At 37.3% G+C, this 12,677-nt stretch overlaps 1 protein-coding gene across 3 annotated transcripts in view; it reads right to left on the minus strand.

The window, feature by feature from the left end:
• The window catches only part of LOC113522849 (ecdysone-induced protein 74EF), a 299,508-nt gene that overhangs the window by 19,118 nt on the left and 267,713 nt on the right, over positions 1 to 12,677 (minus strand). For all 3 annotated transcript variants that reach the window (XM_052902908.1, XM_052902907.1, XM_052902909.1), the window contains one exon: positions 9,647 to 9,850. In XM_052902908.1, coding sequence (XP_052758868.1) covers positions 9,647 to 9,850 — 204 coding nt within the window. The remainder of the gene's footprint in view (positions 1 to 9,646; positions 9,851 to 12,677) is intronic.

The following is a 12,677-nucleotide window of genomic DNA, read 5'->3' on the forward strand; positions in this document are numbered from 1 at the left end:
CATTATTACACTGTATTATGTAGTGATTTTTGTTTTTCCTCATAGATTATATTCGAGTTCGAGCCACGGCCGGTTGTTTGGAACATAACACAAGTGAATTTAAAAAATAATGTGTCACTCCCCGAGCGGTGTAGAATGGTGCTAGTAACAATTGATAAATTGTCGGTTTTTTAAAGTAAAAGAACTATTGAATGAGATTTTTGGAGTCAATTGAATTTATTTCTATTAATCATATGTTCTAACCTGATATTCTTTACAATCAATTGTTTATTGGAATATAGAAAAATTGACAAATGTATGGAATATAGTAATCCTAGTAGACCTATTTCTACTGTGATAGAAATAGGTCTACTGGGATAGCTTGAGCTGTGCACATAATGTAATAACCTAATAACCTAGCCGAATGACAAATGTAACTATTATTTAAGTTTTTAATAATAAATAAATAAATAGTTGGTATACTATATTAACCTAAAATATATGTTAGGGAACCGAAAATTTGAAAAGCAACAGATCTATGATTTAATAATGATTTATAAATATATATGCGTCACGCCTATCTCCTATTGGGGTAGAAAGAAACAATGGAACGCCAAACGTTCCGATTCCAACAGAACTCTTTCGTCTTCTCAACATTCATTATTTTATTTATACGATTTAATCGGTTACGAATACATTTCACTTTGTCATTTTACATCACGTTAAGTTGCCTTTTTTATTTTAAACATTTTCATTTCCATTGGAGTTCTACGATGAATATCAGTTAAGTTCTAGGTTCTTCAAGTTAGTGCTATAAATAGTTGACCGGACAGGATTAAGCAGTGAGACGTAAGAGGCAGGGGGAGGGGGGGGGGGGGACGGTGCTGCGCGCGCGCGTTCATGCGTGATACTAACGAATTTTCGCCTTCCGTTCATCTCTTGTTTCCGGTAAGTCGGATCCGGTGACCGCAATGCATTAATATTTCATTATTAGCAGCCCTTCATACATCGCTACATCAGATACAGTTGTTACAGAATGCAAATGGGTTTGTGATTATGAATTTGAAGAACTAATATACATATTTGCTACCAGCAATTGTTGTCACTGCTTCGTACGCGTGTTTTCAAGAAGTAGGAAAGATCAATGAAGCGTACATCAGTTTTTAAGTTGGATATTTAGGAATATAACAATGAAAACCGTTTGGTGCAGTAGCTTTTGCGTGATGCCGGAACAAACATATAAACATAAGACAGTCAGATAAACTTCTTAAATATCTTCCACGTGCAGACATTGTCCAGTTATAATTTTATTATATTAATATCTAAGATAAGATTTCAAGGCGTAGGATTAATTATGATTGGGTATTCATTTTCAATAATTAAGAACAGAATCGTCATCGTCATTTCAGCCATTATTCGTCCACTGCTGGATATAAGCCTCCCCCATAGACTGCCATAAGGAACAATCCTGAGACACCTGCATCCACTAACTCCCTGCAATACATTTCAGGTCATCACTCCATCTAGTGGGGGGGGGGGGTCGTCCAACACTGCTTTACAACAGCAGAATAAAAATAATAAATGAATGATTACCCTGTAAGGTGTTACCGTGAAGATATCGAGATAGTATTAAACGTAACACTAGATCACAGTTATAATGTTAAAGTTTACGGTGTGACCAGCCATTGACGTCATGTTCTGTCACTTCTACTCCGTAACAGGAAACACATGTACTATGACGAGGTAAACAATAACTGCCCTTTGTCTTTAGGGCAAAAACTAAGGTAGCGCTTGCGATAACAATCTGTTTTTGTACAACTCTAGTATAACACTGTATACAGCGTCGCAGCGTACACATCGCTTCGAAATGCTGCGGCAGTAAAAACACGGGTTGAGGGGCGGCCGTCGCGGTCAAGGCTAGCCAGATTTCCATCAAGCGTTGCCCAATCTGACCCTGACTCCACCGTAATCAGGCCGGAACGACTTTTTTCACCTAATTATCGATTGAAACTGTCATTTGATACCTGTGTCTATTGTCACACGCAAATTGTCTGCAAAACACATTTCGTGAATATCATAAACCTCAACTTGTAGCGGCCGCGTTCAATAAATAGATTCGTGTTACCATCATCGCTGCAACTATTTCGAAAATGGCCCGCCTACTTTAATCCGTCCCATATTCCCACGGCCCGACGCCGGCGGCAGCATTGACACGGACGTTATATTAAAACAGTGATTTTGCAACGCCACTTCCCTGGAATCTGTCGGGCTGTTGGCACGGGGCTGTCGTGTAAACAGATTGCGAAAGACCCCAACTATATTATATTTGCCAGTTCCATAGTGCGCGGGCATCGTTGCACGCGGAGAGTGGAGCGCGCGGCTATTTATGCAGCGCTATGCGGCCTAACACTGACCCGGTTAGGTCTCCGACGCATAAACACAAGGATAGCCGGTGGATTCGCGATCTCCTCTTCAAATTATTTACAATCGTTTACAGATGGCGTGTCGATGTCAGTTTATTTAGAGTAGAGGTACAGGGGCGACAGAGGACCATGAAGGACGAGTCTTTTGCCGCTCCGCCGGGAACGAGCGGATAATTTTAAAACGGGAAACCAGTGGAGCGCGTATGTAGGACGCCTGGACTCCGGTGCCCCTCTGTTTTTATACCTATCGTAAAAGATACTCTCGTATGAGGTTTCCGGATAAGTGGAGCGCTGAGATTCTAGTATGTGGAATTGGGTCACGATGATTTAACGAGTGTTGGATTGCGCGTATTTCGGAAATGGGAAGATCGAGGCGAACGCCGGATTGCGCCACTTCTCTCTCGGTGCGAGATGAGTTACGAAATGAAGCGGGCAAAGGAAGCCGCGTGTGAAACGGAACACGTAAGATGACGCACTGTCCGCTTGCGCCGATTCTATAAATGATTCATGGAGACGTAATAGTTGATTAATTATTGCGGTTTTGCTGAAAGTCCTGTTGATCGTACGGGTTATAGGTCACGTACGCACATGGGACACCGTGATGGGAATCGGGCATGGTAAATTCCGGACGGTGCGCGCGGTCCTTTCGCTTTCGGCGGCGCGTGCGCTGCGCAACACTCAAGGTCGGGGGCCGTTCAACTCGGATGCGACCGTGGTTGCGACACCGAAATATGTAATTGTAGAGGAGTAGACTCGCGTTTGGCAGCGGCCGCGCGCGCAAGTGGGTCGCTTGCGTGGTTGCGCAAGTGACTCTCGTACGACAGATGGCGACGTGTCTTCCTTATACGGCGATGCTTCACGGGATTATTTTGAACTGTTTAACGAGTTCTGAGTTTTGTTGCAGGTACTATTTGTACTAGCACTACTCTACTGCGTTAGAATATTTACGATTATTTGCCTTTAAAAAGGCCTATATGTCCTCTTACACATATTTTGCTGACAGCTAAAAGCTCCGTTCCTGATCCTGGGTCGGGTACCAGACATTTTTGGGACGGGTACGCTCACCTCAAAATAAATATGCCTGTGACTGTAAGCTAAATGCAGCCACTATATTATTGCCTTGATTGTCTGAAGAAACATTCAGATCATGAATTTCTAAAGTCTTAATATCTCGGAAATTTATATTTCTCAAAATTTTTATATTTATTATAGGACTAAAGAATAATTTTAAATAAATATTACAAAATCAGCGTGGTGATCGATGATTAAGAATTTAGAAGTCATTGTTATTGTTGTGTCGTCTACATATCTTTGAAATTCTAAATAAAATAAGGAGCTCTGAGATAAATGAGGTTAGAGAAAACGTGAAGAATGTTTATGGAATGAGCGCCTATTTTTTCAATGAACGTGTTAAGTTGAAATATTGCGATAATGAAATCGTTATGGAGTGTTTTATCATTGATTGCGATAACTCTTGTCCAAGAACCGTCTGCTACTACTGCAAACACAAGTGCCAAGTGTAGCTGAAATTAGTCACAAAATATCTTTACATGTATCATGACTGGAAATTTGTAATGTTCATTATAATTTTTAAGATGATAAGTTTTTTGTCTACATTTTAATTTTTATGTATTTCCAAAAGATTAAGATATTTTTTAATAACAATACAATTAGGACAATGTTTTCTTTGGTTATTTTTTATTATTTCATAATTTTAACTCAATACTTGACTGTACAGATAGTACCTATTGTTTTTTTCATAGTAATTCATATCTTGTTTATCTTAACATTGTGCAAAGGTTTTAACTAATAAATGGGTCATAGATATAATCATATTGTGTAAATGACTATGCTACCACGAGATAAATATTGTTATTTTTGCAGAGATGTCTAGTATTGAGTTATGAGATGAAGGAAATCATCGCATTCACTCCGCAAAACTTAAATAAACTAACATGTGGTTTCAGTTTGATCTAGGGCTTACAATTTGTTCAAAAGCTTTAGATTAAATTGATGATTTAATCTTTCAAAATATTTCATTAGATCCATAGTGAAATGTAGCAGATTCAAAGAGAAAAGTCGTTGTTTCCTCGGCTCAAATACGACAAAAACAGGAAGAGTGTGTCATCTTTGGTGTGATGTAAGTACTCGTTTCGGTTTGCGAATGTCAATATAACGTTCCAATCCCCCGGCAGCGCGGGCGCAGCGAAAATAGTCGCCAACTATTAATACAAGGCGAGCGCTAGCGCTGCACTGCCCTTGAAACGGGCCGATCACCTCGCGCACACTGCTGCGCACACTCACACGCTGATATGTTAGAACGCACACATGCACCTTATCGCGATGCAGCGCAGAATAGACGCACCGATAATTTTAATTTCCATTTCATTCGCGAATGTCACATTGACGGTATCTCTGTTTGCAGTAGTTATCTTATAAAAACAGGCGCTCTACTGTCCGGAGTGTGTGACGCAATTAAGGAGGATACGCTATCAATTAATTTTCTCTTATAATTTGACACAGACTTAAAATTATATATATGAAAAATACTTTGTGCATTTATAACAAGCTAATGTATTTATCGTATGATTGATTATAATAAACCAATGCACTGCGTTTTGTACAAACGGATGCGGATAGACATCCGCGCGTACGCACGCCACTACCCATAGCCACGGATCTGGTGGTCACGACTCGCGAGCTATGCGGTTTGATTGTGCCGACCAAACATATTTCATTTTACACTTTTACTGGTCGTAATCTATATTCTATTTGCACTAAAGCGTATTTTGTAATACTTCTAGGTTTCCGTTGGAACTGCCCGCATCATCTAATGCATTTCAAAAATCAACTCACAAGGTTCTTGCTTTGTGTCCGCACGCACACAGTTGTGTACTATCTGTATTCACAATTTGGCAATTGGCAACATCCAGCCAAGGCCCACTGTTAATTAAAGATAAGATTTGAGTAACATTCCAAGAATCTTGATATTCATTTTTTATTTAGTGATTGTGGCATTTTTAATATCCGATATGTGTCTGCGATTATGGTTTTGTTTAGTCTATCTCGTAGATGCTAAAAGTCATTCACAATATAGTTACATCAACACATTTGCTGTTTTGTGCGATATTTGTGTTTTGCTAAATATAAAAATTGGCTTCATTATATTTGAACGGCTTTATCGTTGTCATATTGAAGTGCCTATATTTTTGTCGCGCTGTTTATTTCGTGTACTTACACGCTGTACATTTATCTAGGTTGATTTGTAACGATGAAGTAGACAAATGGTAGCTAGAATACATGTCGAGGTACTCTATAGCCATACAATCAGGTTTTGACTGCCCAATCCGAATAGGAAGGTCGTGTGCGTTTCGCCAGCGGCTGACAATGGCGCGGTGCCGGTACCAGCGCTGTTGCCCAATAACACGTTTGCAACACCGAAATTTCGTGTGTGCCGTTACACCAACGGGCGATTTAATGCCTCCTCGTGTTTCAGACATGCATCAACAGTGCTGGCACTAAAAAACAATTCATGTTGATAAGCCCGTACGTTTGTGGTTTCGGATCTGCGCCTTTGTTTACTACGAGCATAGTTATTGAGGGATTCTGACGCAATAAATTAGTTCATTTAACGGTGGCGGTTCTCTTATTAATGAATGGCTATGGTTTTAGCTTCAATTACAGCCAATTAGATTGTTAGATGCTTTGAGGTTGTAATTTAGATGGTTTTTAAATGAGCATCAGCATTATGTAGAGTTTTATTCATTACTTGCTAATCATTCACATAATCACATTTGGAATGAAAATGCAGAAACGCAGCATGCGTTTATTCAGATTTTGGATTGACATCACAATTATATGTACTTTTATAACTTATATTCCAAACCTTATAATATGCAAGTACGCATTCAAATTGGCAACCATCAGAATGTTCTAGTAGGCTGGAAAACAAAGAGACGTCAAAGAATTTACCAAGTACCAGTGGAACATTATAATGCAACACAATCGAAAGTGGTCGCTTCGCATGCGTCGGCAATCGCCGGCGACGCGTCGTGCATGCATGTACGTATAGTTGGTCGGCTCGATTTTTTGCATCTTTATATTAGGAGCACTGACCTTGCGCAATGTCAAATAGCTGAGGACGGACGGCGGCCGGAGAGCCAACTTGGCGATAAGTGGCCGATGCATCCATTCCAACTGGTTCCGTTTGTCCGTCGGTCGCATCTTTCGTTTTAGTGCCACGGGAACCGCTTCGCTCGTTGTGTCTAGCAATGAACTCCCCATTTTATGTATCGATAAATATATATCTTGTATAGCTTTACCTTCGATGTATTTTTATCATAAATAATAATGTATCTATACTGCTTCCTCAGGAATATTTATTTGATATTTGTTTATGTAGGTTTTTTTTTATGAAACAAAAAATGGCAAACAAGCTTACGGCCAACTTGATAGAAAGTCATAATTGTTAAGTATAGGTTTTTTTTTTTTAAATATTCCTTTGTTATTAATATATGTATGTAAATGTGAGTTTGTTTATGTAGTATTTATTTGTAATTTCTTAACAGGTCAATACTCAACTAAATTCGAAATTCTCAAGGGAATTAAGCATCTACATAGTATGTATTTGGCACGGAAAAGATTACAGGTTACTTTTTACGCCATTTTCCATTATGTTACGATACGTTATCTTATTTATGCGAAATCACGGGCAGAGTCTGTGAAACGAATAATTTCAATAATGAAACAATATGAATACTAGATATGCACGTACCTGACATAAAATATGGATGGTGCATACAAACAATTTACAATTTGAAAGGATTATAATTTTAAAATTATGACAGGCCGTCAGTTTGGGTCTGGTACCAATAAATATTGTTTACGTTTTGTCAGAATACTAATATGTTAGGTAGGTATTACGTGCGGTTTGTTTTCCGCAAAAATAACCATCCGTGAGAAATTGGTGTTTACAATGTTTTGTATTTATAAGAATCAACGGTCTAGACGTCTTTATGCATAAAGAAATAATACGTAATTAATACAGGAAGTTAAATAATTTAAAAAATTATTTACGCATTTTCTAGACTATCCGTTGGGCTAATTTAAATATATATATATATATATATATATATATATATATATATATATATATATATATATATATATATATATATATATATATATATTTATTTATTTATTTGAATAATAAACAGATTTTATATAGTTATTTATTTATTATCATCTGATATATATAATATACCAGATGCAGTGAAATAAACAAATTATGTTATTTAAAGCTATAAACGTGTGGAATCCGCGAACAAGGAACGTAGCGTTTTTATTTCAAACAAATTGTAACATATGCAGACTTGATATATTACCGATTTATTAGTTCATTTTAAATTTAAGAAAAGGTGAATTGGCGGCTTGCCAGGGTGCAGAAACAGCCCCGGAAGTGGCTCCAGTGGTGTAGGATTGCATTTTAGATGACATCCAAATTGCGACTGTTTATCTTATGAAATGTCAGCGTTAATATATCTACTTATTTAGTGATTTATCGTTTGGAATGTGAAGTATAGATACATAGATTATTACCGTAGTTTTGCGGGTTGCATTTTAATGATCGTCCATTGCTGGTTGTAATACATTGTAACGAATTTACACGCTCGTAATACCGAGATATCGCAAGCATTCCTGCGATTCTGGTCCTATTTATATAACGTCATATGTCAAAGGTGCAGTTCCATCACTGTTTCTTTGGAATGCATACTGGTAATACAAAAGAATAATTAAAAAAAAAAAAGGTTTTTTTATAATCTTGCAAATTAAAGAAGAAAGCAGAGAACAGAAGGGGATTTCTATAGGAAATTATTGCAGTAAATTTAAATAGCTAAAACTTATGTGAAGCAATCATCTATTGAATCTAAAAAACTATACCTATGTCAAATGTCTCAAGAGATTGTTATGCCATATTATTGTTTATTTCTTAATTAGCACGCTGTGTTTCCTTTAAAATGATTGTACACTAAGTATAAATAGACAGTAATTTTAATATTAAATCTTATCAGTGTAACAATTGCTAGGAGACCAAATAAAGATAAAATAAAAAATAAATAAAAAGCAGAAGACGCGATTGAAAATTTTACGAATGGAATACTGAATCTTGATCGAACAAAGAATATTTGATTCGAAATTTAAAATCTAATATACAGGAATTAGCAATATGACAATACATTAATGTCATTAATCAATTAATTACTTTAACAATCTTCATATGGGTGGGGGAAAAGTGAGAAGACGGCCCGTTCGCGTTTTCCCGAATTCCCTGCGCGTACGCACGTAAGGTGACCTTCCGGGTACGGTTACCAGAGGGAGACTTTGTACAAAAGTCGATTGCTTGGGTACCTCTGTCCCATTCGTGTTTCAACCGTGAAGCAGTTGTGTTTGCATAACTGTGTTTCGGTTTGAAGGATGGGATATGGCGTGAATTTACTGGGTACAGAGGAATAACACCTGAGTCCTCAGGAATGGCAACGCATGGGGGGTATCATGGGCGAAACAGTATACTCTATTATGTCCATGGTACTGCTCATGTCTATAGGCGACGGTTACTACTTTCCATCAGGTGGGCCGTCAGCTTGTTTGCCATTCTAAGTAGTATAAAAAAAAAAAAAAAAAACGTTCACCGGGTCACCTACAACGCAACCGCCTCAAACAATACCGTGCTATTCTATTTTTAATGTTTCGTCTGTTTTATGTTTAATTTTTCTTCACTTATGCAAGTGTGTCGAATACTTTTTGCCATACAATAAAAATATTATGAATAGCCATTGGTTATATATCGCATTGTTGGAAGTATGTAGTATAACTCTATGTAGTATGACTCGCATTATTTTTGCTATTGGCCAGACTGATCCTAGAAAAACTAGAAGAAACCTACATGTACCTTGTTGTCAATTTCATAAGTGCCGACCCAGTTGTTAAGGCATTATAAGGTAATGGATTCATAGGTTATCGAACTTCCACCATTCTTTCATACGCTACTATTATTGAGTAATAATAATATATCATTAAGTAGTACAAATACATTCCATTCTTCAGAGCAAAATAAATCTTCGCAATCATGACTTCTTGGTGGGAGAAACACGAGTGAGATAAAATATTCATGCGGTAGACTGCACATTTCTCTTCTCTCTCGTCTTCTCAGTAAAAAAAAGGAGTATAAAAAGGCTAGTACTCACCAGGTGGCCTCGGATGTGCGGCGACATGGTGTTGTAGCGTGTTTGCTATCTGGTGGTGCTGGTAGAAGGGCAGGAAGGGCGTGTGGAAGGGCGCCGGCGGCGGGGGCTGCAACCGCGCCTTCAGCTCCTCGGCGGAGCCCGCGCCTGATGACGACGACTCCACGTCGGACACGCCGCTGTCCGCCGGCGACGGGGGGAGGGAACCTGGTCGGAACATAAGAAATATTACATAATTACTGCGCGAAATTTAGAAAAAAATTTTTTTTTTCTTAATTAAAAACTACTTTAGTAGTTAAATCGATTGACCGATGATAATTTACTATTATATTAAGATTTTTGACAGCATTAAAACACGCAGTTAGTGGTTAACCTGTGATATTTTCCTGATGACGAAATATAGGTGAAATTTATCTTTTTTTTTTTATGGTTAGAATTGTCTAAATAAGAAAATTTCATTCAATAAATCTCCTTGTTTTTTATGTTTATTGATAAACATTTATGTTGATAATAAGTAAATAATTAGGTATTCAAAATAATGTTTAATTTCTATGTTTGAGCTTTTAAATAAAAACATGTGGATGTAGTACAAATGTTCTCACGTAAATTGTGTATATATATGTATATGTATATGTATATGTATATGTATATGTATATGTATATGTATATGTATATGTATATGTATATGTATATGTATATGTATATGTATATGTATATGTATATGTATATATATACAATTTTACATTTATATATTTTTTAATATTTTCAGCAAACCGTTAAACACGTTTTCACAATGGGACAGTATCTATTATAACTCTAACGGCTACTTGCATAATATATTCGCGTGCAACCCTGCAGATGCAGTGATGAATCCTCTACGGGTCTTTAAGACCCAACGGTCAGTCTGGACAATAGGTACGGTGAGATTAACCGTTAGAAACAGCAAATTCTGTAATGCACTTGCGTTCAACCTGTTTTCACATGTGGGAATATGCATGGCATGGTCACTATGCGATTGTTATGCAAAAGTTACATTGCATGGTGTTATCTTAATTTATGATTATGCAGATTGTTGTTTTCAGGTGGGTAGCGGTGGGTAGGGGTTGCATTTTTTTGCATTTTAATGCGATGTTTTCGGTTTGTTGAATGAACATGTATCTATTTAATTCAAACGACGAGTATTATATTGCTGGCATTAGTAAATCGTGTTTCGTGTTTGACACAAATGATGTAAAGAAAACCAAAATATGTCATGTAGAACGCGGACTCGAAACTGTACAACTTTCTCATGTCCGGCCCTTGCAATAAAAAAGTTTGACGAGTAACGGTTATACGATATTTAAATAATATAATCAACATGAGCCATACAACTAGGAGGCGAGAAAGAAAGCTGTTTATTCATACATTTCCTCGTCCATTGAAACTATGACTGGTATTAAAATGACCATTTGACCGGTGTGAGCCATAATGCGCTGTCCACACCCCTTTGTGGCCATTGTTAACCCTTCAGTGTCATACAATGAGTATGGGAACCGGGAAGCGCTGCCGGTCAGTTTGACCATTTAAATAGAGAATGGTATAGCGTTACGTGTTTGGATATTAAAAAAGGCAAACTAGATTAAAGGGCGCAATCTTCGTCGGCGAGCACGCAGAGCCGTTATTAAATATTTCTGTTTTAATATTATAAAGCATCTAATTTAGTAAAGTTTTTTTTTTATTACATTTTTAGTGTCGAAAATATGTTGTCCTAGAGCTTATTAACGCGAGATTTCTTTGCATATTAATGTTCCCAAGCTGGCGATGTCACAAAAGTTTGTCACCCCAGCGGCGGGCCGGCAGCGGCGCGCTACTTCGGCCGCGACTGACCAACGGGTACGAACACGGAATTCAGCCCTATTGTATCAATCCTTTCATCTCGCGTATCAAAATAATAATAAATTAACTGTAAATAATGACCGCTACGGGTTCCTGTGACACGAGGGTCCCAAATCAGGTCTACCGGTCGACGAGGAATGCGGTCCCATTAGTAAAATATCACAATGTGGAACAAAGGTGAGACGGACCCTTCCTTAATCGGACCATCTTTATGGAGTGACCACTGTCCATCCGCTTTGTGTGCCGGTCGGCGTTAGACCATAATCCTTGCGAATGAAGAGTTAGATTTTTGCGACTGTTTGCATATGAATGCGGTGACGATTATGCGCAGGTAAATGTTATGTAAACGGTCTTGTCAAACGACCATAAAATGATATCCTTCACGACTGATGTTACACGTGCAAAGAGTTTCACCTCTAACTTCTTTATTTTAATTATATTACTCCTCTCCATACAAAGGTTGTCTGGAAGAGATCGCTATTAGCGGTAAGGTCGCCCATTGTTTTCTCATTGTGATTATTTCTTGTAATTGTTTATATTTATAATAAGTTTACTATTGTAATCTTTTGGAGGAAACAATAAAGAGTATCTATCTGTCTATATTTAATTGTAGCTTATATACGTATATATAAAATTCCCTAAAACTAAAACCTAAAATGCAAAATTCCCTTATGGGGGATGCTTATGTTCAGCAGTGGATAGTTGAAGGCTGATATGATGATGCAGACGAAAGATTTTGATAAATTCGTACCTCTTCTGAAATGATCTAGATTAAACAATTACTAGAAATAACAACATGAAATTTCGTAAAGATTAACGGATTTAATGATCATTTGGTATAGAGATGTACCATATTGTAAATTAATATAGGATTTTTTATCCTTATTTACTCCGACAAAGTTGAGGGTCAGATATTTGAAAATAATTTTTCTGTCACTATTTCTAAATATATGCATCTTATCCACGTAAAAAGTTTTACAGGCGAGTAGGTATTATCCAAATTTTATTATTTAATTCAAGTAGATACACCATTCAAATCGTTCGTGCTTTAGAAGATAAAAAAACACGGGATCTCACAGCATCTTTTGATGTCCCCTTTACTTTGGCCCCTTTTGTTACTAGCTCCTTTAAGATGTTAATTCTGCTTACGATTGTATGT

Source organism: Galleria mellonella, unplaced genomic scaffold, assembly GCF_026898425.1.
Source record: "Galleria mellonella isolate WM207_F2 unplaced genomic scaffold, CSIRO_AGI_GalMel_v1 utg962, whole genome shotgun sequence".
Lineage (NCBI taxonomy): Eukaryota > Metazoa > Arthropoda > Insecta > Lepidoptera > Pyralidae > Galleria > Galleria mellonella.